Source organism: Paraphaeosphaeria sporulosa (assembly GCF_001642045.1).
Source record: "Paraphaeosphaeria sporulosa strain AP3s5-JAC2a unplaced genomic scaffold CC84scaffold_6, whole genome shotgun sequence".
In the NCBI taxonomy this organism is placed as follows: Eukaryota; Fungi; Ascomycota; class Dothideomycetes; order Pleosporales; family Didymosphaeriaceae; genus Paraphaeosphaeria; species Paraphaeosphaeria sporulosa.
In genome coordinates this window covers 1,361,361-1,386,141 of record NW_017253365.1, presented here as the reverse complement: position 1 = coordinate 1,386,141, position 24,781 = coordinate 1,361,361, and the positions used below count along the sequence as shown (strand labels likewise).

General features: G+C 51.7%; 12 protein-coding genes across 12 annotated transcripts; 8 read left to right on the top strand and 4 right to left on the bottom strand.

The window, feature by feature from the left end:
- The first annotated feature begins 544 nt into the window (after positions 1–544).
- CC84DRAFT_804224 (uncharacterized protein) lies at positions 545–2,554 on the top strand. The gene is made up of 3 exons (XM_018187489.1): positions 545–725; positions 978–1,711; positions 1,844–2,554. Exons 1-3 carry the CDS (start codon positions 642–644, stop codon positions 2,412–2,414), a joined length of 1,389 nt encoding a protein of 462 aa, XP_018035183.1. The 5' UTR covers positions 545–641; the 3' UTR covers positions 2,415–2,554.
- On the top strand, positions 2,399–3,252 carry CC84DRAFT_804158 (uncharacterized protein). The gene is made up of 2 exons (XM_018187486.1): positions 2,399–3,088; positions 3,145–3,252. The coding sequence occupies exon 1, from the start codon at positions 2,566–2,568 to the stop codon at positions 3,019–3,021; it is 456 nt and encodes a 151-aa protein (XP_018035182.1). The 5' UTR covers positions 2,399–2,565; the 3' UTR covers positions 3,022–3,088; positions 3,145–3,252.
- Positions 3,253–3,427: 175 nt separating this feature from the next.
- On the top strand, positions 3,428–5,474 carry CC84DRAFT_1187763 (putative facilitated glucose transporter; the record flags this gene model as incomplete). The annotated part of the gene is made up of 4 exons (XM_018180954.1): positions 3,428–3,586; positions 3,661–4,037; positions 4,092–4,348; positions 4,396–5,474. The coding sequence occupies 4 exons, from the start codon at positions 3,428–3,430 to the stop codon at positions 5,472–5,474; spliced, it is 1,872 nt and encodes a 623-aa protein (XP_018035181.1).
- A 1,417-nt stretch (positions 5,475–6,891) lies between these two features.
- CC84DRAFT_1165188 (uncharacterized protein) lies at positions 6,892–7,871 on the bottom strand. Its single transcript, XM_018178662.1, has one exon. The coding sequence runs from the start codon at positions 7,756–7,758 to the stop codon at positions 7,177–7,179; it is 582 nt and encodes a 193-aa protein (XP_018035180.1). The 5' UTR covers positions 7,759–7,871; the 3' UTR covers positions 6,892–7,176.
- A 1,884-nt stretch (positions 7,872–9,755) lies between these two features.
- CC84DRAFT_1165185 (MFS general substrate transporter) lies at positions 9,756–12,292 on the top strand. The gene is made up of 3 exons (XM_018178661.1): positions 9,756–10,491; positions 10,554–10,787; positions 10,840–12,292. The coding sequence occupies exons 1-3, from the start codon at positions 10,042–10,044 to the stop codon at positions 11,950–11,952; spliced, it is 1,797 nt and encodes a 598-aa protein (XP_018035179.1). The 5' UTR covers positions 9,756–10,041; the 3' UTR covers positions 11,953–12,292.
- Positions 12,293–12,370: 78 nt separating this feature from the next.
- CC84DRAFT_1165184 (DNase I-like protein) lies at positions 12,371–13,610 on the bottom strand. The gene has a single exon (XM_018178660.1). The coding sequence runs from the start codon at positions 13,598–13,600 to the stop codon at positions 12,389–12,391; it is 1,212 nt and encodes a 403-aa protein (XP_018035178.1). The 5' UTR covers positions 13,601–13,610; the 3' UTR covers positions 12,371–12,388.
- A 467-nt stretch (positions 13,611–14,077) lies between these two features.
- On the bottom strand, positions 14,078–15,285 carry CC84DRAFT_1147708 (NAD(P)-binding protein; the record flags this gene model as incomplete). Its single annotated transcript, XM_018176603.1, has 2 exons — positions 14,078–15,187; positions 15,237–15,285. The coding sequence occupies 2 exons, from the start codon at positions 15,283–15,285 to the stop codon at positions 14,115–14,117; spliced, it is 1,122 nt and encodes a 373-aa protein (XP_018035177.1). The 3' UTR covers positions 14,078–14,114.
- A 772-nt stretch (positions 15,286–16,057) lies between these two features.
- CC84DRAFT_1218231 (2-deoxy-D-gluconate 3-dehydrogenase) lies at positions 16,058–16,943 on the top strand (the record flags this gene model as incomplete). The annotated part of the gene is made up of 3 exons (XM_018182978.1): positions 16,058–16,192; positions 16,247–16,698; positions 16,748–16,943. 3 exons carry the CDS (start codon positions 16,058–16,060, stop codon positions 16,941–16,943), a joined length of 783 nt encoding a protein of 260 aa, XP_018035176.1.
- An 867-nt stretch (positions 16,944–17,810) lies between these two features.
- CC84DRAFT_1093846 (HET-domain-containing protein) lies at positions 17,811–18,416 on the top strand (the record flags this gene model as incomplete). The annotated part of the gene is made up of 2 exons (XM_018174538.1): positions 17,811–18,228; positions 18,289–18,416. Coding segments are annotated over 2 exons (546 nt in total), but the record flags the coding sequence as incomplete, so codon positions are not given.
- Positions 18,417–19,697: 1,281 nt separating this feature from the next.
- CC84DRAFT_1147700 (NAD(P)-binding protein) lies at positions 19,698–20,494 on the bottom strand (the record flags this gene model as incomplete). The annotated part of the gene is made up of 2 exons (XM_018176602.1): positions 19,698–20,398; positions 20,454–20,494. Coding segments are annotated over 2 exons (742 nt in total), but the record flags the coding sequence as incomplete, so codon positions are not given.
- A 2,136-nt stretch (positions 20,495–22,630) lies between these two features.
- Positions 22,631–23,422, top strand: CC84DRAFT_803957 (uncharacterized protein). Its single transcript, XM_018187485.1, has 2 exons — positions 22,631–22,884; positions 22,965–23,422. Exons 1-2 carry the CDS (start codon positions 22,710–22,712, stop codon positions 23,303–23,305), a joined length of 516 nt encoding a protein of 171 aa, XP_018035173.1. The 5' UTR covers positions 22,631–22,709; the 3' UTR covers positions 23,306–23,422.
- Positions 23,423–23,577: 155 nt separating this feature from the next.
- CC84DRAFT_1260122 (uncharacterized protein) lies at positions 23,578–24,558 on the top strand (the record flags this gene model as incomplete). Its single annotated transcript, XM_018184970.1, has 2 exons — positions 23,578–24,064; positions 24,115–24,558. Exons 1-2 carry the CDS (start codon positions 23,660–23,662, stop codon positions 24,556–24,558), a joined length of 849 nt encoding a protein of 282 aa, XP_018035172.1. The 5' UTR covers positions 23,578–23,659.
- Between the last annotated feature and the right edge of the window lie 223 nt (positions 24,559–24,781).

Sequence of the window (24,781 nt, the reverse complement as noted above, 5' to 3'; positions counted from 1 at the left end):
CCGTATGTGTCTAGCCAAGAGCAGTGTCGACGCAGGTCCAAGGTGAACGAGCACTCAAGGTGGGGTCTAAAAGATTTATGCGTTGGATACTAGGCGTCGATCTATTTTAAGACTACGACTTTTGTGTGTTCCACGCGACCAGGAAAATGAGAGATTGAGGATTGAGATTCGTTGGGCAGCGACTGCTAACCTGTTGAGGTGCGTGTCGCGAAGGGCCTGATATCGACTATAGCTTGAGGTTGCCTATAAGCTGAGCTGAGGCGATGCGCGATGTTTGAAAGCAAATTGTGAGTGTTAGAAGATACACCAGAGTGCGGCGTCATAAGAGAGCAGGGTTGCTCGTATGCACCCTGTTCGTGTTCGCTTAGCATGCCCGTATAGGATTGGCTCCCACACGCTTCCCGCAGCCGGGAAGGTACATCGTCGGTCCTACTCAGCTTGGCCATGCAACACCGTTCAACCTAGAGAATTTCTATGCATTTTGGAAACATGATAGCACAGTATGCCTCCCGTATGCCACACCCCTTAAAGGTCGTGACCAGCCAGTCCGGGGAAAACCTTGGCTGGTTTGCTGGGTCCATGCGAGGTCCGCGTCCACCGCGCCCACGCCTTAGCGAAATACACCGCCAGCACCCGCCGACATGCCTCGAAAGAAACAGGGCTTACGAAGCTATCACCATAAGTCGCGGAACGGATGTATGCAATGTAAACGAAGGAGAGTCAAGGTACGTACGAGAACGTCGCAGCTACCATAGGTACGCAGGACATACCGCGATTCGACCAGAAACATCGCCTGCCACCAGAAAGTCACGACTTGATTGGTGCAAGACCAGCCGTATCAACATGATTCGTTGCCGGTATCTACGTCTCTGGGTCGGCTTCCGGGAGCCTTGTTACCATCCGAACGGCACGGCCTTGCCGAGTTTGGAAGCCTTGCGTGACGCGGCCAAGGTATTCGTGGTGCTGACTGTGTGTAGTGTGGCATGCAGCAACCTGCTTGCGCGAACTGCAGTCGCCGAAACGAAATCTGCGAGTATCCGCCTCCGGTAGACGATGGTTCTACTACTCCACCACCCTCAGAACGGTCATCGGAAATAAACTCCTGGGCTGTTGGGCCTCAATTGGAATACCACGACACAGTTAGCTCTTCTGCAGGGTTGGCTACTCATGCATCACCTCCTTTTCTTCCTGACTTTCAATCCAACCCCACAGACAGCGATGCACCGTACTGTCCAAGGACGCGCAAATTACTCGATGGTCTTCTTGGAGCCGGATCCTGGTTTTCGGCTCCAGAGACAGTCCTATGGACCGATAGTATTGCAAAGGCGGCGCCGAAGTACCCTTATCTGCAACACTGTGTACAAGCAATAGCACACATGAAGCATCACAACCTCAGTGGGTTGCGTTGGCCGTCAACAAGCGCTTACCAACACCACCTCTTGGCCTCACGAATTTTTCGTGAAACGACACACTACGTCGACGGTGACAATTGGATGGCAGTCCTGGCTTTCGCTATCATTATGCTGATTTTCCAGTTCGGGAGTCAAATCAATTGCGATGAAGAGCACTTCAACATCATCGAGACCCTTCAGGCTCTGCGCAACACCTTGCAGATTGAAGAAGCAGCAAGAGAGTACTTTCATCGCACGGAGTTTTGGAAGCTGATCCAAGCACGCACGTCCGTTCCGATTTTGCCTGACCTGAAGATGAGGTACGTTTCCAACGATTCGTATAGCTTATGAAGCTGTCAGTGCGTCTTTGGATTTCTTGCCGCAGCGAGCTGCATGTTGCATGCGACTTTCCCAGCTCGGGATCTTTTTGGCAACTATTGACTCTTGGACAGATCTGCCATGCACTCGTTATCTTTTGCCGTGCTCAACGTTTTCCAGGAGATCAACAGTTGCAACGACGGAACAGGTCCGGGGAGAATCAATAGACAAGCGTTTATGGAGCTCGAGAAGTGGGCCGTCGAATGTCAAGGTCGACCTATAAGATGGGACCAGTACCAGGAGTGGCCTAGAAGAGTCTTTCCCGAGTTTCTCGACCTCGTTGCGGGTGGTGACGACACTGCGTTGCTAATTCTGATCCACTGGACTGCGATCATGTCTCGAAGCAGTAAACCTTTTGTCAAGGCTTGGGCGGTTCGCGCTGGTCTCTCCACAGTCAATCGTCTCAAGGGCAACTGGCATGAACAACTAGCGTGGCCATTGGAAGTCTTTATTGAGCCCATGGCAAGCGAGAACGCACCAAGGCAATTAGAAACGGTACCTCTGTTTTTGCAACTACCAAGCTATACTGGGCCAGACCAGACACCAGTGTCAGATCCACAGAGATTTGGGGACCCGCACGGGTTTCCAATGATACCAGATGATGTGGCGGGCATGCCAATGTATCCTTGCTCCTCATCGATGTGAGGGACTAACGAATTCCTTGGGCTTGCGGCTCCGTGTGGGAACGATACTGCATGGCCTAGATCTCAACGTCGTCTCGAGGCGGATCGTTGGTTTGAAAGCAGGAGTGGCAACAGCACGCCTAGTAACGCGCCGGCGTTGAGGAAGAGATATCATGTGGGCAAGCACGCGCAAGCATCATGGAGAAAGGGTTACATTTCTTAAGCTTGGTCGCGGGACACTTGTGGCTTGGCCCCAAATTTTCTGCCGCGTCCATTGGCGCGCGCAGTCCGGGCTCCGCCAGCTAACGCACGTGAGCCTGTGGGATTGTCTCAGGCCCTCCCACGTTAGCCCGAAGCAGGCTAATTCTCACCACTATCTCGCCATGTCGCTCTGCTGCGTGTGCGTCAGCGGCGTGCATCCTTGCGCTGCCGGCTCCGAGGCGGCTCAAATACAACATCCAACCTGCAAGGCCGGGCCACTGGTCCTGCAAGTCAAGGCAACAGAGACTGACCGCCCAACCGCATCGAGCGTGGAAGGCGGAGATCCCGAGCGCTACCGCTGGCGCATCGCACACAAGCCCAAGCCCCAGCCGTCGTTGCTTGGAGCGACCCCAGATCCCCGGTCGTGACGTCGGAATTAAGCGCGCCATGGTGAGCACGCTGACTGCGTTGAGAACGTGGAGCTTCAGCGGTGTGGTGAGTATCGGCAGGTTCTGCCCCGGAGAGAGGCACAAGGGACCAATCGTGATCAGCTTTCCGGTCAAATGTGGATCTTCACCAGACGTTTGCAGGTTACGTCGGTTTATCTCCGCATGGGGTATATCAGCTACCAGCATAAACAGTGGGTCAACTCCATGAACGGGGAACTAGCGCGCCTGTGGTGGTTGGCCTTGCCCCAGAATCGTCTCCCGATGGGTTGCCCGTACACGGTTGGGGTTGGTTTATTTAATCTGCCTGCCTGTCCGCTTTGTTCGTGTCGATCGACCCGTTGCTCAGTTCCACTCTCATCTCTCGTGCCCGCTACCGTGAGACAAGATGGCCGAAAAGAACATCGACACCATCCACGACCCCAGCGAGCCTCCGCAATATGGCGCACTCCACGAGAAGGCGGAGAAGCCGCACACGGAGCTCGTAGACGACACCGGCGGTCGCCGGGCGTCGGTCGCCTTGAACATCGTCCAAAACCCTCTGCAGGTACGCTGAACCTCTCACCCACCAGCATGTCATGGCGTCGCTCAGTGTGTTAATGCTGACTGCGTCGCCCATAGCGTGTCTCGCCGCAAGCTGCTGTTGCCGACGCGCGGGCTTTCGCTGAGACGAATGGCATGTCGGAGCACGCATCGCTCTTTGGTCGGGCTGCACTCGTTGCGCGCAATCCCACGCATTTCGAGTCACTCGCCGAACTCGATGAGGACGAACGCACTGCGCTTATCTATGAGCGTGACCACAAGTGGCACGGCCCGAAGATGTTGTGGTACTCGATTGGCTTGTGTGCCATCGGTGCCGCGACACAAGGCTGGGATCAAACAGGTTCAAACGGCGCCAATTTGTCATTCCCCGAGGAATTCGGAATCTCGGGCAAAGGCAAAGACGAATGGATCGTCGGAATCATCAATGCCATCATTTTCTTGACTGCTGGGTTGATGTAGGTGCACCCATCTGCGACTTTACCATCAGTACAGCTAACTGAAGAACTCAGCGGTGCTTTCATTGTCGACCCTCTGAACAAATACCTCGGTCGACGAGGTGAGATCTTTGTAACAGCTCTGTGTCTCACGGCAACTCCCATTGGCTCTGCTTTCGCAAGGACATGGCAGGAGCTTTTCGCCGCTCGCTTCGTCATGGGCATTGGCATCGGTGCAAAGAATGCGACTGTACCCATCTATTCCGCTGAAATGGCGCCCGCCCGCATTCGAGGCGCTCTCGTGATGTTCTGGCAGTTGTGGGTCGTCATTGGTAAGAAGCTTCCCTTGGCCAAACTAAGCTCGTGCTAATGGCTTCAGGTATCTTCTTGGGTTTCTGCGCCAATGTCATAGTCAAGGACACAGGCCGGATCTCTTGGCGTCTACAGCTTGGCTCTGCGTTTATTCCGTCCTTCATTCTCGGCATTGGAATCTTTTTCTGCCCGGAATCGCCTCGATGGCTCATGAAAAAAGGAAACTACGCCAAGGCCTTTAGGTCCATGAACAGGCTCCGAGCGCATCCCATCATCGCAGCGAGGGACTACTACTACTCATTCGTCATCTATGAAGAGGAGAAGAAACTAGCTGCCGGAACGAACTACTTCACTCGTCTCTGGGACTGCTTCAGGGTCCCTAGGATCAGGCGCGCCAACTACGGAGCATCCACCGTCATGCTTGCCCAGCAAATGTGTGGAATCAACATCATCTCCTTCTACAGTTCCACTATCTTCGAAAACGTCGGCTACGACAAGACGCAGGCACTGTACGCCTCTCTTGGCTACGGAGCTGTTCAGGTGGTCTTCACAATTCCCACACTTTTCTTGATCGACACCAAGGGCCGCAGAACCCTCTGCATGATCACCTTCCCGCTTATGTGCCTCTTCCTGCTCGCCGCCGGTCTCTCCCTCCTGACACCAACTACCGCCTCCAAAGGCGCACAGATCGGCCCGGTCGTCCTCTTTGTCTACCTCTTCACGATTTGCTATTCTCTCGGCGAAGGTCCTGTGGCCTTCCAATATTCCGCCGAGGTGTTCCCCACCATCCAGCGTGAGCAGGGCATGGCTTGGGCCGTCTGCATCAACAATACCTTCGCCGGAATTCTCTCCCTTACTTTTCCCCGTATGAAGACCGTTATGACGCCCCCTGGTGCATTTGGCTTCTACGCCGGGCTCAATCTCATTGCGTGGTTCATGATTTTCTGCTTCGTGCGCGAGACGAAGCAGCTTACCCTGGAGGAACTCGACCAGGTGTTCTCCGTGCCGACCAAGACGTACATCGGGTACGAGCTCAAAGTCATGGTGCCGTACTGGATCAAGCGCTGGATTTTCTTCCAGAGGCACCTCCCCAAGCCAGCGCCGATCATCGAAAAGGCCGAGTTCATCGAGCCTGTTACTATCTAGAGGTGTCACGACCGACTGGAAGCCGAAAGAAAGTGCAAAGGGGAGGTAGTTGTGGCTGGCCGCAGAGGCTGGCTCTAATTAGATCTGCCGGTCGTATATACTTTACATACCCTGGATCCTAGATCATTTCACGCCTCGTGCGTGTAAATCTTAGAACGAACATTCGTTCCACACAGACCACATCTTATTGTCTCTTGCGTGAAGTCTCTGATTTCAAATATCAACGTCGCGCCACAACGCTGAATGTTTCACCTAGTTCATCTTTCACAATAAAGCCCCCACCAACACCTCATCCACACAACCTGTACATATAGCCCTTGGCCCCATCATAGACAGACCCCACGAAAAAGTAAGCAGCCAACGGGGTCCAACAATGACAGCCTTGCGCCGCGTAGCAAATCCAACCAACCCTTACCCTTGGGTAGGTCGAAATGATGGGGCTGCTGCTCTTGCAGGCACGCCAACCCACCACAGCATGGCGCCGAGCCTGGGATGCAGGGTCTCAAGGTGTGGGAAATTCTGGTGCACTGCGTGCCCGGAAAGAGATCTGTGTGGGAGGCGTGTAGAGGACGCTCAGGGGAGGCGTGCGCAGGTTGCAGTGGACGGGAAGAGGTGAGCAGGAGGGGAGGTAGGAGGTAGTGTAGTTGCAGTCTTGTGTTCTCGAAGATCGTTTAATGAAATATCCAATAATTGTCGAGAAGTCCCGAACTTCTGCAGAGTAATTTATGGCTGAGGCTACTAAGGGTAGCGTCCAGCGCACGTTCTGGCGATAGTAGAACCAGAACACAGGAGGAACACATCAAGCAAGGTGTCAGCAAACTATCAGTGTACATTGAATTACTCGTTTATCAGTGGAGTCCACCCACTTTGTTACATCGCGGCTCTACTGCGTTTTCAGGTTAGACGAAGACTGAGGCTGAGCGCTGAGGCTGAGAGGGCTTGCAAAAGTCCTCAAAACGAGAAGTAATTTACTACAGTCTACCTCCTGGCAGCCTCATAGCCGTACCGCGCACAGAACTCACTGATATGACCAATCGACGGCCTTGGTACATATCTGCAAAGGTCAAAACATTAGAAATAAAGGAAAGCAATCCAGGCGCCTCATTCTGAATCGATAGCACGAAGGGGATATTTCTGCGCGAAAGATTTTGGTTTCTGAACGACTTCGATGGCTATCAACCCTAGCAGAGTGTTCTGGCTTTTTCTACAAGAGACGGCAGTGTTGACTCATCAAATGCGCCGAGCAGCAGTCTTCAAAGGAACGGCAAAGTAAGCTGGCGCAGAATAGAGACAGGAGTCCTAAGCAGGATGATCTCATCACAAGTGACCAGCTCTAGAACCATGGGCAGTGTCTGGCGTGAGTATGCTGTACGAGACCTTGTGCAAGGTCGGCTGGCGATCCATCAGTATACATAGCTGTGGTAAACAGTTCGTCTACATTTACACGACACTGGACGCTGACTTCTCCTAGAAACGGGCCAAAATGGTTCTGAAGATCACAACCGGTTTACTTTCCCTTCTTCCAGCCAAGCCATGTTCCACATGCTGACCGTTTTTCGTTGGCAACCACCACTGGCTACGTGGTAATAGGGAATTATTGGAACGAACGACGCGCGCTCGATCCAAGTGGGTCTTTGATAGAATCACAGCGAGCTATGCATCTTGAAGCCAGACCTCATGTGCATACGTTTTATTTGACACCTCAAGAGTTTCCAAGCTGACTAGTCGGGATGATCTGATATCTGCAGTGGCGATGTGGTTCTGTTGCGCGAACCAGGGTTGCGGCGAATTCCGAAGCCGTGCATGACTGCGGTTCTTGCTGATACATCGGAGATGCCTCCTCCGCCAAACATGAAGACATGACAGGAGGACCGAAACTATCAAATTTGGAACTGACATAGGGGACAATCGCTCCCGGAGCTACCTCCGGAGGATTGAATGTGTTGACCTCGGTGCGATGGAAGCAGAGAAGATAACGAAGTTTGTTCCAGAAGAGAGCGTAGCCGTCACAGGTAGCAAGCAGGGAGCCCGTTGCGGTAAGATCCTCCACATTGAAGTCCGTAACGTGACGGAAAGAGGACATCCACATGTCAGAAGATGAGAGTACCAAGACCAGTAACTTTGAAGCCACGTATTGTGGCCCTATTGTCCGTATAGTATCGGGCCCTCGTGTGGAAACCGCAGACGCCCGGACCATTTCTCCTATGCACGCGCGATCACGGACCTCGAATTTTTCAGCTGCAAGTCCAGCATCATCGTTGATCACACATCGTTTGCGCTCCATATGAAATGAATGCGAGTCAGTACAGCCATGGGCCCATGGCTAACAACAACAGTCTCATGAGAGCTTCGACGACTTTGGGATGGACATTCCCTTAAGCTTCACAGTGAACCGGAAATCATGATTGGGCAGCCCGCACGCGTATCTTATTGGGTCCAGCGTATGTATCATCGCACTCTAAGTGAAATCCGTGCGAAGCGAAAGATGTGAGCAATTTGTGTGGACAGCCGAATACTCGAAGCATCTACTCGTCCGTCCATGTCAAATTCTGATAACTTGCTCATTTTCAATTTGATTTTTCATTTGGGCAGCAGCACTCACTCTTTCGGGTGAACTAAAAAAGCCACTGCGCTTCTTCCCGCTGCCTCCGAAACGCCACCCATCACAACCTGATGATCAACGTTGCTTGACTGCCACAATGGGAATGGCCTCGAGTAATGGTCATGAGACTAGAAGCTCCCGTATGCAGCGTATCAACGGTCTGCCTAGGCTAATATGTGAGCTCTTTTCGATCGATAATCAGTGACCGACGGAAGAATTAACTATCCGCGAGCGTGTCACATCAAGTGTTTGCTTGTTAATTGCAGCATTCAATCCAGTACAATCGACAGCTCTGCGAATGTTTGCGCATCTCTAAACTTAGTATATGTGATGGCCAACTGGAACGCCGCCATTCTCATGCGCTGTGGCTTTCCTTCGTTGCACCGGGACATCCGGAATCGTGGGTACTTCATTACTTATCTCGCATTTTCTTCCTATAGTAACATAAGATCTCCTATGCAGCCTCAGTATTACGCATCCAGCCCACGTCTCGGCTCGGTATCTCTCGGCAGTTCCTCTCCGTCGGGGCCGCCTAGAGCTCGGCCCAGTTGGGTCTGCCACCAGTGTAGAAAGCCCAATGCTCCCCAACAAGGTGCGGAACCGGCACTCTGCACATCCATGCCATGCAAACATCTCTGGTGCATGGAGTGCCCGGACCTGGTCGATGTAATGGAAGAGGAGGCTCGCATCGTTCTGGGACAATGGTTCTTGGGAAGAAGTGAGACAACGGAATGGTCCGGTGGCTGGTGTTGACGGATGCGCCGGAGGCCTCCGTGCTGGTATTAGTCTGCTGTGATGGGGATTCAGAGTGTATCCAGCTGCACAGCAGTCACGGTCGGTATGCGCGTGTCTTGAGCGCAACCAGCCTATTATGCGTCCACACACGTTCCCCGATCATTTTGCTTTGGCCTTAAAACTCTATGCCCATGATTCTATCACTTGTTCGAAGCTTCGTTAGGCTCCTGCACCATTGCACTGCATGGACTTCTGTAAGCTTGCTGGTATCTGCCAGCAGAACGGATAGGCCAGTAGAAATGCGGGATAATGCATGTGATTATCCTTGGCGATCGCATACATGGTAATTTTGGGACTAGGCGTTTGGGTGTCAAAGCCCACGCCTGAGGACAGCGTGGGCAGGCTCATGTGCTTCGTGGGAATATTAATTTCCTGCTTTGCGTCATGGCGGGTTGATCCACAAGGCGGAGAAGACGTTATCTCATTGATCTGGCACCTGACGGAATTCGCATCAACAGCTCCGGAGGTACGTACCTGAAGAGGCTTGAGCCTCAACTGGAATGTACCGGCTTCATGCATGCAAAAAGGGTGACCAAAAGCACGAATCACCACAAGTCGAGGCTTCCAAGGTTTAGAAATTCAACCGTCGGAGGTGTCGCTAGTTACCGACAACGGTCCCGCCCGTTTCAGGTCGCACGAGGTTTGCGGGGAGATCGGGTTGCCGCTGTCACCCAATGACAGCGCGCCGGACACCAGGTCCGTACCGTGAGCACCCAGATATTGGTTATAGTCGATCACATGGTGAGGCGAATTGTCAAATCTTGGGGCAGGGGTAATCTATTCTGGAACAGGTCGTTTGTTGGTTTTGCGACCCTTGCAATGCGATGTATCTGCGCGTCCTGATTCAGTTATCAATGCTGCTGCCGGCCCTTCTGCGGTGGGCTCCCCCTTGTTCTCCAACGTCTTTTCGGAAGCCAAAATGCAAGAAACTGTTTCATGATTTCGGGCTGCGGCGGCCACGGCGAACGTTAACTTTCCGAAACGCGTTTTGGTCGTTCTTCGGGGCTCGGTCGCTCGCCAACTGGGCACGAACCTCAGGGCATTGCGTCTTCTTTGGCTGGGGAGCGTAGGGATTAAAAGGTAGCTAGAGAATCCGCTCCGGGCCCACAGTTTCTTTTTGTACTCTTCTCCGCTGTCTTTGTTTAATAGTTTACTTGGTTCTTCGACGACATGGACATCGCTTCCATTGTCTATCGCTCTGCTGACGTCGACATTCCTGAACGTATAGAGATCTATGTTGATGAAAAGGCAGAGCTTGAGAAGCCCCAACCTCAACCTGTCAGGAAGCCACGACCGGTGCGACTATCCGAGGATGCCTGTGAGCAGGAGGCACATTCCCCAGAGCCCCTCCCTGATGCGCAATCCGACTTGAGCTTCAGCACGACAAAGAGGAAGCGTGAATCATACGACCTTTCGGGCAGCGTCTTTCTCATCTCTCGCGAGGGAAAGACGTTAGACTTGCCAATACCCTCAAACAGTCGGCACGACCCATTGAATTGGAGCCCATGGAAAACTGGTGCGGCCATGGTAGCTGTGGGCTGGTACTCTGCTACTGCGCTCACCGCTGTGCAAGCGGTGAGCTTAATGATGCGTGGCATCAAACCTGACTTCACCAAAGAGGTAGTTTTCCACGACAACCAGGTATCCTGGTCGATACAGCTGAGACTGACGTGATCTGGCAGATGACCACACCCTGGTCCCCAGCGACTCTTTCAACGGCGCCTACATTGTTCATGGGAATCGGATGCTTCATCTGGGTACCCTTGAGTCTCGCCCTAGGGCGGCGTCTCGTCTTTCTCCTTGCCGCGCTCATCGACTTGTTCGCTATCCTGGGGGCAGCGTTCTCGCAAACATTCTACCAATTATTGGGATGCGTGTGTCTGCTTGGACTGAGCGAGGGTCTTGCACTAAGCCTGGTCAGTACGCCATGGGCTCTATTGCCTTGCCCTACTCAATTGACATACATAGGCCCTCTTGATGGTCGTGGATTTGACCTTCATCGACCGACGACCCCACATAATCGCGAGCCTATGGTCGATTGCAGGCTTTTTTGGCACCGGAAGTCTTGGTCTCGTCCCTATTATGTCGGATGACGGAAAGGACTGGCATCTATTCTATCTCCGATGGATCTGTCCCTCTGTTATCGCACTGCTTCTCGCCTTCTTCTGTTATGACGAGACGTACTTCAAACGACCTACGGTAGCCTTTGATGGCATGATAATCATGCAGAGTGCGACCGAGAAGCTGACCATCTATGAAGACTTGGAGGCGGAATCCGACATCTACAGAGACCTCCCCAGCTTTGACGCTGAAAAGCGTGGACTACTCCATCGTTTCGGTCTCGCTCGCTCTCCATCTGCATCATGGGAGGCCTTTGGTCGCTGCTATCTACAGATGTTCTTCTGTGCTATCAATCCTCTAGTGTTTTGGGTACTTATCGCATCTGCCTTCAATTTCGCCGGTATGATGTTCATTGGAGCCACCTTCGCAATCATTCTGGCTGAGCCCCCATACAATCTATCCTCGTATAAGATTACGGTTGTCAACTTCTCCTCCGGCACCGGTGGTCTTCTGGCTTATGTCTTTGCTGGATATTTGTTTGGGAAAGCTCTTACCTTCCTATCGAAACGCAACCGAGGCGTGCGTGAGGCTGAGCACTATCTCGTCGGCTACATTGTTCCTGTCATCACGGGGTCACTCAGCACACTTTTCTATGGCCTTGCAGTCCACAACGGCTGGCACTACTCGATTTACTATGTGGCCTATGGGCTTAACGGCCTCTCGTATGTCTCACTCTCTATTGCAAACACACTGTGGGTGACGGAGGCCTTTCCACGATGGGCCGCTCCAGCGCTTGCAGTCGTCACCGGGGGGTGCTACTTGTTGAGCTTCTCCATCAGCTTTGGGCTCGTGCCTTGGATTCACGCGCATGGCTTCCTAATGGTCGGCATTGAGCTTACAGTACTGCAACTTGTCGGTGGCATGATCGCGCTGCCTATTGCGTTCTGGGGCAAGAGCGCAAGGCAAATGATCCACGGCAGGTGGGCGAACGAAAGGAGCGGAGCTTTGAGGCCATTGTGAGCGAGGCCTGCGTCTACTGATTGTTGAGCGACGTACGCTTTCCCTCATCTCATACGCTCTACAGCTGATTGAGCATCCCACTCTCTCCCCGTCTCATATATCCCACAAAATCTTTCTTATAGCACTGTATAACTAACTCATACTTTCCTTTTATGTCCTAGTCTATGTAGACTAGTCACTCTAGAGCTTCTTAGAGCTTCTCAGCACTTGCGACACGCGCACCCACCCTTCACTAGTATTACCATTCTCGGCGACTCTCAGCGCCGCATGACCAATCCTTTGTCGATTGATAATCGTCTACTATATATCACCTTAAATAAATAAAACTCTCATGCGCGACACAAGATTCGACTAGTGGTGATATTTCGATTCTTAGAGCTGCAGGAGGGACCTTTCGAACAGGCTACCATGACTTAGGGTCTGGAGAAAACATACTTCAGGGCATCTTGTACGTGGTTATAACACAGCGATGATCGCTGGTCCACTCGTTGTTCTCGTAATTCGGGTAGGCGCTTGGCGTACCAACAACTCTGACCTCAGACCCCTTCACCTCCAGCTTGCTAGTCCCATAGATAAAATCGATTCGATCTTGCGGCTCTGGCTGACTCGCCCAGTCATCTGCGTTCTTTGGGTATATGGGAGACCAACTGTCACCGCTCACAGCCTTTGGATCTGGGTGCACCTTGCGGAACGAGTCTATGAGACCAGCGTCGGTAGGAATCTTAGAAGTGGGCCAATCGAAGCTTTTACCGCAGTGGTTTGCGTTGTTTGCTGAGGTCCAGTCGAGGTGTGACGGAGCGTTAAAGTCGCCTACTATGGAAAATGGGATGTTAGACTCGCGCTGCGACTTCGTTCCATCAATCAGTTCTTTGATCTGGCTAGGTCGGCCAGCCTCGTTCTCATCTGCAGTGACATCTGACGCACTTTTTTTCTCGAAACAGAAGCTGTACGGGCCGTACGGATAAGCTGCGAGATGCGCAGACCAAAAGTTGAACGGCTTTGACGTGTCGCCTTTGAGTGCAAGCTGGACACCGCTTCCCCGGCCGATCTTGCCGTGTCTCTTGATGATTGGTAGTCGAGATATGATCCCAACACTGTTGTCTCCACCGTCCTGATGATAATTCCAGCCCAGGGCTTCTCCGAGACGCTTCGCGTGATCGCCGGTCGCTTCTTGCAACCCGACCACGTCTACACCCGCCCCTGTCAAGAACTTGACCTGTTTGTCGTGGTATCCGTTCACCTTGGTCCCGCCATGCCACAGGTTCCACGTCATGACCTTCAGCTCATCTGTGTTTGTTTCCTTCGCAGTCACTTCGATGGGCTTTGCGATCCACTTGTATCCGTCGTCTGCAAGGAAGTAGGCCTTGAATTTTCCGCCTCCAACGGGAGGTTTGATGGTAAGCGACCCCTTCGCATTGGGTGCGTAGGACCATCTGAGAGAAGGTGTTACTTGCATTTCATCATCAGGGCCACCACCGGTAGCGTGGTAGATGCCGATCCAATTTTTGGCGTTTGCGTTTGGTGTCGAATATTCGAAGGTATACAGTTCTTTGTTAGATGCGAAACTTAGGGAGCCTGTCGGATTGGGTGCTGCTGATCCCAGATGTAGCAAGCCAGGCACAAAAGACAAAAGAGTGAGCAAACGCATCGTGTATCACAGCTATCGAGACGCGGTGCCACGAAGCGGGAGTGCTCTGCTCTTATGGGCTCTGGTGAACCAATCGGGACTAGATTGTATTCGTAAATAGGCCATCAGGCGGGTTGGACGCCGAACCGGACGTGACGCAAAACGACGGGGTCCAAAACCGAAAAAGGAAGTAAAGTTGTTCGTTCTTACATTTGGGTACCACGTGCCAAGTCGCTGCGCCCCTTTGGTCGGTGTTCCTGTATGAGCGGATACTTGGCTCGGTACGCATAACACTAAACTTGACAATCAGGACTCCCATCCGGTAAAGTAGAGCGGGTCGATCAGAGCATCCTCAAATAAACAACCCAAGGAATCATCTGATGACGAATAGGCCGACAAGGTTTTGCAACGGGGAGACAACGACTTATGTTTCCACGGTCGTCTAGGCGTATCAGCTAGTATTGCATTGCTAATAATCCACTTCGAAATCATATGGTTCGCTGATTACTCGGCAAGCAGGCACAATGATGTACGGTTAACTCGAGCTTTCGCCGTCCTGGGGAAAGCTTGCGCCTCCCTGTCGTCTAATTTCATCCAGCATCCGCATAATGCGCAACGTCTCTGCGTGTGGCATGATCTTGTTCTCCCTTCGTCCAGCAGCGAGGTCAAGTGCGACGGCATCAGCTTCGCGGTACAACCCGAATCCGACGTCGTCATACCCCTTCTGGAACACGGGTTCGCTCTGTTGTAATCCATCAAAACTGGAATTGCTTGCGCTTCGGTTGCGCCACACCGAGAAATTTCTTGGCGATGAAGTGTACGGTCCACTTAGCAAAACGTAGCCCTCCGTTCCTTCGATGCGACAGAAAGCATCATCATTCTTGAACTCCGATGTTGAAGTAAGTATCCCTTGGCGCCCAGTTGCTGGATAGCGAAGTAAGATGGCAGTGGCCACGTCTACGCCATCGACCAGGCTTTGGTTGGCCAAGATCTCAGTGTGCGACGCTTCCATCCCAATCCTTTCATCTAGCGTGAGAAGACCCCATGTCAACGAGTAAATGCCGATGTTCAAGAGACTGCCAGCCCCTAGGTCAAGATTCTTGAGCCTCGACTCTGGTCCGAGCGAAGCAAGCTTGTGATCCTGGCCAAAGTCGCAGAATGTGCGGCGTATGTCGCCGATAAGTTTGTCGGTGAAAAGGACCTTACGCAAGTCTTGGACAAGTGGATGAAAGCGTGTCCACATCGCTTCCATAACGTAAACGTTCTTGGCAGTGGCTGCGGCGAATACTTCTTCGGCTTCACGAGCAGTAATCGCAAATGCCTTCTCGCAGAGAACATGCTTTCCTGCTGCAATCGCATCAAGGCAGTTCTTTTTATGGAACGCATGTGGCGTGCCGATGTATACAACATCAACAGTAACGTCTTGGAGCACCCCTTCGTAAGAAGAGTAGATGTGTGGTGTTGGCACAGAAGGAATATTGTCCTGAACAAACGATTTGGCTTTCTCCAAACTAGATGTGCCAATTGCACTAACGATATGTCTTGCTTGCGCATGCTCCCGTGGAAGTGTAATGTCCTTTACGAATGCAGCGGAGATTGCGCCAGCTCCTGAAGTAGTGAGTAAGTGATAAAGAACGCTGTCTAGTGTAAATGATACCTATGATGCCCCATCGTATCGTTGGGAGCGGGAACTGAGACTCAGCCATTAAAAAAAGCCCATTCGACAGAATAGCACGTTTCTTTTACGACGTGTACTGCTCTTGTAGGTCGGTTGTCGGTGTAGCGACGCCCGAACAGACGCAAACAGCGTGGGCGACTAAGACATACCTCACTACGATGCGACATCAGCGGACTAACTACGCGCGATATGTGGCCATTTGATTATGGGGCATTGTAAACGCATTTTATTAACGAAGCTTGCATCGCTGCACCAGTTCAATCAGTCGTGACACATGCTGTGCGCCTGCGCGATTCTCTGCCGCGGTTGTGGGCTGCGTCCCCACCAAGTCCACCGAGGAAGAGAACGCTGCACTGTAACGACTGCAGACTTTAGGCCTGATGCTGATGTACAGGCGGGTTGCGCGTTGCGTTGCGGGGAAGGGTTAGAAACCGACCAGCCTTCCGCTCCAGCCCTAGAGGGCTGATACACTTTCACGTGACCATACGTCATCGGCTCAGAGAGTGTAGTCGCTTCCCAATGCTGACGGTGCATCAAAAGCGTTTCACACTCATCATGGACGCAAGATGCTTGCTAGCTATCCCATGTCGAACATCAAGCTGGGGTCTGCAGACGCTTCCAATATCCCGATGTGTGGATGAGGTGCAATCCGGAGAAGCCTCCATCGCATATCCGATGAGGGGAAGTGCCTCACATCAGCTCACCTGCCGTGTCATACCACACGGCAACTATCTAGATTTGACATCTAATATTTACCTACTCTTACGACAGGACCATATAGGGATTCGTGGCTCGTAACTATGGATGTATCTTTTCTAACGAATCTGTTTGGCCTGCAAGGAAGGAATGCCATCATAACTGGTGCAACTGGCGGATTGGGATCGGCTATCGCTCTTGCGCTCGCAAAAGCCGGTGCTAACATCGTTTTTATTGAGGTACACGAGAACCACTTCCTTGCGCTTGCTTCTCGCACGCGCTGACACAGGCAGGCACCCAATGACCCCAACTCTAACGCCCTGCACGATCTCCTTGCACCGACGGAGCGCGAAATTACATCTTTTAACTGCGACCTGGCTTCATCTCAATCAATTCGTGAATGCTACGCCCGGATGTGGGCTGAAGGCATCGTTCCGGACATCCTCGTCAACGTTGCTGGTGTGATGGCCCGTAATCAATGCGAAAATGCAACAGACGAGGAGATCGACTTCCTTATGGCGGTGAATCAGCGTGCAGTGTATGTCAGCATGCAAGAATTTGGGCGAAAGGTCCTTGGGCTGGGACGGAAAGGAAAGATCATTAACATTGCTTCTGTAACGGCATTCCAGGCGAACATCAACACGAGCGTATATGGGATGACGAAAGGAGCTGTGGTGCAGATGACAAAGAGTTTCAGTAACGAATGGGCAGGTAGAGGTATCAACGTTAATGCGATTGCGCCCGGGTGAGTAGAGTCAAGTTTGGTTGGAAAGCAAACATTGATCGTATCGTAGATTCATGAGGACAAACATGACTGAGGTGTATGCAAGAGATGAAGAGTATACCCGATATTTGATGCAGCGTGTGCCGGCTGCGCGTTGGGGCATGCCAGAAGATCTTGTTGGCGCAGCGATCTATTTGGCCAGTGCGGCGAGTGACTTTACAAACGGAGTGACACTGATTGTAGACGGTGGATTTGTAGGGAAATAGGAATTCTTTTGACAGTGCGCGTTGATCGCGTCTTTTCGGGTCCCAGCGCGCCGCGGTCCGCTAGACCAGGATATGATACCGGTTTCGATCTGCAACCTCTGTTTCACAGCTTCTGCTCTGCACTTTACATCACTGGTCCGTATCTCACATTGTCATATCTATTTCAAGTTGTCTAGAACTCATCGACAGTACGAATTTATACCAAAGCGTAATTTGCTAAGAAACAACCGACCACGCATCCCGAAAAATGGAATGGTCAAGTGTTGGTCAAATCACCATGACCCCGTTCTCAACATGGTTGCTGGGCTTTGCGAACATATGTTCACGCCTCAGGCAGCCTTTCGACTGCGCCACTCAAGTGACTAAGCGAGCATCTTCCATAAAAGGAACTTGTGGCAGTCCTTAGCCACTTCATGAATCCTTCGAAAGTCAATTCGTCGCCTTCCCCTCGCTCGCTTCATTGTACCAACGTACCCCTTTGGTACATGCCAGATTGGTCCGCAAACGGAGCCGCCGAACTTCAATATCTCAAACACAGTGTATACCGGCGCAGCCTTCCGTAGGTAGGCATAGGTAGCATGTCACAAGAAGTGGTAAGTCGCGTTCCTCATTTACTCTCACCACTCAGCACATTCGATCCTGCCGCGTGTAATGGTGGGCGCCACATTCTCCTTGATCCCAATCCGGTCACACTACGACAAGGCTGAGACAAGCCCAGCATGCTCGCGGGCATATTTGTCCAACGAGCCAGAAATGGCCCCATAATCAGCAGTACCCCGGTGCTCGCTGCCTATTTCCTCCCTATAAACGAGCTTGCTCTACCTTGACATACTGGAGGGTCATCTTCGCTTTCGATTATTCTGCAAAATGGTGGGAATATTGTCCGCTTACAAGTATCAGGGATTGGTCGACGAGGACGAGATTAGACTTTTAGTAGTTGAACCCGGAAACCAGGACGAAGATCTACGTTGCAGCCTTGTGCACGCTCGGCTGAGCGATAGACCGGACTTTGAAGCTATTAGCTATACTTGGGGCACCGATGCACCCAGCAAGCAGATTCTTCTGGACGGTCATATATTTCCTGTTCGCAACAACATCTATCACGCTTTGAAGCGCTATCGTCATGCTACGCGACAAAGGATCCTTTGGGCTGACGCAATCAGTATCAATCAGGATGATATCCCGGAGCGCAGTTCGCAGGTAAAGCTGATGAAGAAGGTGTACATGTATGCGAGCCATGTCTTGATATGGCTTGGCCCTAACTTGGAGCACGACGATCTTGCGAGTAACATATTTGCAGCCGTTGATGAGGTGTTGAGAGACAAGACACCAGCCCGCGGACCAGACGCGGATGTCCGAGCCCTTGTCGAACGCGAGTCAAAACGCAATGCAGATACCGTCACCGCACTCCAGGAGTTCTTCACGCGCTCCTGGTTCTCGCGCATGTGGATTTTGCAAGAGCTAGTTGTTGCAGCAAGACCGCAGATTCACTGGGCCATGCACAGCGCATCTTGGTCCGCCATCGCTGCGGTCGCGCTGGCCATCTGCTCAAATTACGAAGCGTACGGTGGAATGCCAATCTATCGAGAATGCACGCACGTGCAGCACATGTACAATATCCGCGACGACTTTGCCAACGGCCACGCTGAACGTTTGAGCTACCTTCTCCGTGATAGCCTCGGACTACGCTGTATGGACCCTCGGGACAAGATATACGCCATCATGGGACTTATCGAGGAGCATGAAGCGGAAAAGATCATTGTCGATTATTCTGCACCTGTAGGAACTGTGTATGAGTCGGCAACACGTATGCTCTACGAGCAAGAGAACTCCGACCCCTTTTCCGACCTCGCACTCGTATCCTTCCTTGGCTCGGTGGAGGCAGCACCCTCGTGGGTACCCGACTACGCTTTCATTACGACGATCCAGGGCGGATATACACATCACTCCCAGAGCCACCAAGCACATGGTGGTTCAGCAGCTGCTGTACGTATCAGTGCTGACGACAACGACGCTCTCCTAGTACGCGGCTATGTTGTCGACACTGTCTCCAAAATTCTCAATTACGAAGACCACGCGAAGGAAGGACCAACAGGCTTCCAACCTTGGTACGCAGCCTGTGCAGAAGTGATGGAACAATGCGATTATCCCACTGACGAAGCGCCGGCCGAGGCTCTTTGGCGTACACTCATCTGTGATACCGTCCAGCTGCCTGACTTACAAGGAAACGGTCGCGCTGCTATTGGCTACGGTTCATACTACCTTGATCCGCGACTGAGCGACTATGCCATCGGACGGGTGGGGCTGTCAGAGGAAGGAGAAGTTCAGAAAGAGCAGATGAGGTACATTCGATACGCGACGGGCATCACGTCTTCGCGATACATGCAGAGTGAAAAGGGATATGTTGGATGGACATCACCTCATGCACAGGTGGGCGATGTTCTCTGCGTGTTTTCGGGCTCACGGTGTCCATTCTTGGCCAGACGTGTCGATGGCAAAGACGAGTACAGGATCATTGGCGATGCATACGTGCATGGTTTGATGAGCGGAGAGGCCCTGGCGCTGCCTGGATTCGAGTGGACAGATCTTCACTTTAGGTAGTATGGTCAGTCCTGTGCGTGTGGAAGGATCGCAGTCATCTACTAGATTCACGTCACAAAGTTTGGACGGCAGATTGCAACCGCTCCAGATCAGCCCTACATGCTCCGTCTCCGCCCATTGATAGTATTATTTTAAAGCTCTTCGTGCACCCCCTCACCATTCGTAGGCACCGGTATTGTGGAGGAAGGCTGGCGCCTCAGCATCTCTCTTCCCCTCGACCACCTCCATCAGACTCTGTACAGTCTTCTCTGCACTTCTTGCGCCCTTCTCCGCCCTGTTATTCTCGCTCAAATTGCTCACTGTAAAACCAGGGTCATACAGGGCCACCTTGATGCCAAGTGCGCCATATTCGACATACTGACATGCAGTGACCATGTTCAGGGCCGCCTTACTTGCCCGGTACTGGACCGCCGACAATTTGTGCATAGGATTCGCGGGATCCAGCTTTCTTCCAATGCTTCCTACACCAGAGGAGATATTGATGATGCGTGCACTGGTTGACTTCTGAAGTAGCGGCAAGAGAGTTTTGGTCAACACCCACGGCCCGGTTGCGTTAGTGTCAAATGCAAGACGGAGTTGTTCGCGATCATTTCCCGGGGGTATGGCAACGGCAGCGTTGTTGACAAGAATGTCAAGCTTCCCATGTTGACTTTCCACTGTAGAAGCTACGTCACTGATCGTATTGTCATCAGTAACGTCGAGGGGTAGTAGCTCGACAGTTCCGGGGTAGTTGCGCGATTGAAGGTCTTTGAGAGCGAGTGCGCCCTTCCGAGTGGATCGTGAACCGACCAGTACGTGATACGTTCCTTTCTGGAGGAGTTGGGCGGCGAGCTCGAAACCGATGCCGCTGTTTGCTAAGAATCTGTCAGTACGTGCGCAAAAAAATTTAGTGAGTGTAAGTGCAATTACCGCCGGTGATGAGTACTACGGTCTTTGCTATAGAGGTCATCGTGTAATCTTTATGTGATTGGAGATGTTGCAATACTTCTACGGGGACTGAAACTTTATACCTCTCAGTCGCGCCTCTTCATCATACTACAATTGTTAACGCCGAACGTCAAGCGCGGAGAAGTGAACGTAGGTACCACTTGTGACACCCTGTAAAGTCCGGCGAATGTGCAAAAGTGACGCTAGGCCCCAGACGTCATACCAGTATGCACTTTCGTCGGCCCTAACTCACCCATTGAAGAACAAACTATCCCCGCCACTATCCGTGTGACCGCTACATAGGAAACCATGATCATGATGGAGCATAAACAGAATCGTGACCGGGCTGCACTTGGGATAACTTGACCATAGGCGATAGATCGCAGACGGCAGATATGTGCTGCTGACGTCACCCATCATCCTGCAGCATGCTCACCCATGCAGTTATCACATCTGAAATTTACCCTTTCGAAATGTTCCTGCCCTAGTCTGTTCCACCAGACATGAAGGAATCCATCATTTCACTTAAATACACAAAACAGCGATATATTCTGCGGCCTGCGCGTGTAAATGTTCTAAGTTCGGGGCGGCCTTTTCTGGTCAAGCCGCTTGACCAGGAGGAAGCTAATTCCACAAATTCAGCTGAAGTCGCGCCCCTCAACCGAATGTGCATCGCGGGACGTCGATAATTCGAAGCCATCATGCAGCTCACATTTCGTGCAATGATACGAAGGGCCACTGAACATCTCGCCCTATTTTCTGTTGAAACAAATCATACCAAACATCTACAAGACAACACCGTAGAGCATCTGGCTCAATCAAAGAACAACTAAACAGCGCGAATTGAAAAAAAAAAAAAAAAAAAAAACCCCGATCAAGTCCCTCAAACGATCTCGGAGATGGGAGACAGAGATGCAAGAGCTTCAACCCTATGTGTATAGCCCGCTCAGCTTTGATAAGCACCAAATCCGTGTGTTTGAACTGCAACCGGGCTGCGACAGTGCGCAAATCTGTGGATATTTCAGCACCGTGGACATGGATGCAAAGCCCGAGTTCAATTCCTTAAGCTACGTGTGGGGGGATACGACTCCTCGCTATGCGCTGAGGGTCCATGCAGACAGAATCCTCACGGTTAGAGAAAATCTCTATCACGCTCTCGTCGGAGTGCGCGGTCGAGAGAAGCACATGAAAATTTGGATCGATGCTATTTGCATCAACCAGAAAGATATTGAGGAGAAACATCATCAAGTATAAAACATGTTCCATGTCTATCAAATACACTGGAGGATGTTGGAGGACGACAGACTAGCCTTGGTACAGCTGGAAGTCGACAATCAGCAATCCTAGAATCTTCAAAACCTTATTGGTATGTTCGAGACCAGTGATATCTAGGATCGTGACGAGAGGAAGCACGTGTTACCCAACGTAAAAGAGACCTTTGCAGTGGCTGGCGGAAGAATGGTGTGGAAGGAATTGGCAATTTTGTTCGCAAGGCCTTATTAGAATGGGGTGTGGATCCAGCAAGAGATACCTAAGGAGAGCAGAGTCATCTTCCCTTTTAGGGAAACATTATTTCCATTAGTGAAGCTCTACTGTGTGTACGGCGTGATAGATGCGTACAAAGACACCCTAGGAGCATCGTATTGGGGGCTTGAGAAAAGAGTTTTGGAATGAACTCGCTACATTGTATCGCACAAACGATCGGTAAGAATCACGGATGAGTTCAGAATGAACCTCGCTCTTCTCAAAGACGGAAGGTTGATGAGGGCAACCGACCTCAGAGACAAGGTCTTTGGTTTGGCTGGACTCTCTCTAGTGTTGCGCTATGGCAGACTCGACTACAGCCTCCCCATTTATGGGGTCTACATGAAGGCGTTCAAGTTGGTCGTAACCAAGTACGATGGCTTAGATCTCATGTTAGATGCAGCAAGTCGGATCTCGGCGTAGCTCCTCGGCGACCTACCCAGCTTATGTCCTGACTGGAGCGAGAATTTAGACGTACTATGAACTAGATCAGAATTATCCGATAAGAACAAAGCGCCTCATGGAACGATCTCTATCTGGCAAAGGCCTGCCGACCTGAAGGACGTCGTCGCAAAACATCTACGTCCAGACTTTAACTTCCAGAACAATGACACGGTACTCGTTACCAAAGCCTTCGTGATTGATACCATTAGATATTTTATAGATAGCTTCGACAGATTCGTATCTTCGTTCCACGAGAGCCAAGTAGACATCATGCGGCAAGCTTTTAGACTGGGCATCGGCCCTGAGGAGAGACCACACACAGTGGGTTTCATGTCCAAGAAGCAGAACATTCAGAAACTGCAAAAGGATCGCTATACAATGGTGGCGCAATCCTTGCGAGCAGGGCAGCCACCACTGAAGACAAACGTCAGGATAAGGGCGAAAGGTGAGTCCAGTTGCAAATACAATATTTAATGCGTACCCCCTTTTTTGCGATGTTCTCAGCAGTCATTGATAAGATCACAGTACCCACAGGCTTCATCTTCCACGAGCAACCTTTCCACCAAGAGAATTGGCCTTTGGAGAAGGGTGAACGTATCTCCACCTTCACGCAACGTGCTCGGTGCCAACGGATATATCTTACCAAGAATAGATACGTGGGCTTGGGAAGGGCCACGATAAGAAAGAATTACGGGGTTTGCGTTTTGTTTGGATGCAGGGTGCCAGTCATTCTACGGAAGATCGAGAGTTACTATGTGTTCATCGGCCCCACATACCTCCAAGGGTGGATGGACGGCAGGTCTTTGATATGTCTTAGGATGACAAGCTCAAAGAGGTGGAACTTCGGATCCGTTAGTATGGGATAGATGATTAGGTTTTCATATACTGGAAGTGAGAGCATGCCCCGTCAAGCAATGTGCTTCGGGTAAAGGCCAAGCATATTGATCGCTATAGCCGAGTGTGGAGTGCAGCAGTACTTATGGTATGGACCAATGAAAATCAGTACAACGAATGGTCTCATCTAAACATACCATGCTTGGGGTAAGTTTTTCTGTCTTGCGGCGGCGCGCACGTCGATGATTGCGTAGTGTGGTTGTCTTTGTCAATACTCACAACATTGCTGAGGGCATTCGGTGTTGACGCGAAGAACTTCAACCTACCTACTTGCAATAACCCGCTTATCCCAACACCAAAACCTTGCGAGTATACGAAATCACACAATGCTAAGTACACTTCTCTCTTTAGCTCTCGCAACTATCACACACGCCTCCGACACACCATGTGATCGCACTTTCCTCAACGACATGACCGCCGCCTATCTCGCCGCCCAAACCCTCGGCGAGCCATGGTTGATCCCCTCGGTCGCCCCAGACCTGAACTATACGGAGCAATTCAAGCCGCTCTCCATCAACGCCGGCATCCTCAGTAGACCATTGAATATCACGAGCCACCGCAGTTTCTACGACGACGTCCTATGCACGGCCTTCACGCAATACCTCGTCATGGATCCTGTGCATCCGTATGTCATCGGCACCAGGTTCGAGGGCGACGGGCTGTACTTGACTAAGATTGAAACACTGGTGACTGATCAGGGAGACTGGGCTTTCAACGCGACGGGATATAAGGTGGGTCTGTGCAGCTGAAATTCAGGAATAGCTCACTGATGTGCTTAAAGTATTGGGACGACCAAGAAGACTGGAGCGAGATACCCCAAGATCAGCGGGACAGCCGCAAAGTCATCCAGGCAGCGGGTGACGCGTATTTCAATCGTTTTGCAAATGCAAATGCGACTGTGCCCTGGGGAACACCTTGTGCTAGACTGGAGGGTGGTGCGTACACGGGCGGACGGAATCTTACAGGAAATACATGTGATTTGGGGCTTCCGAGTACCATCACAGTAGTCGACAGGAGATATGTAGTCGATGAAGTGAATGGCGTGGTGGTGATATACATTGGGTTTCCGGGCCTGGACCGCGACGACCCTAAGCCGTCGCCTGATAGTCATGCTTTCAGGGTGGAGAAAGGGAAGATTCGGTATATCCACACGCTTAGTACTTGTGAGGGCCATCCCGGTTGTGGGTTCAACGGCACTGGCCCGCCGGCGTTGAGGAGGCAGTGAGTGGCGAAAGTGGGCGATGTTATCGTACTAGCAGTAACATGAGCATAACATCATACTGGGTCCCATTGTATCATCGAACTACAACGTCTTTTTTGAAACTCGAAAGGGCGGGTGCTCCCGCACATGCCGCCGCGTTGAGTAACCTTGGAGTACGATCCCGCTCCGTTCATTGGCCACAGACCACAACGTCTGGGCCTGGTGCGTCATTGCAGTCACGACCACA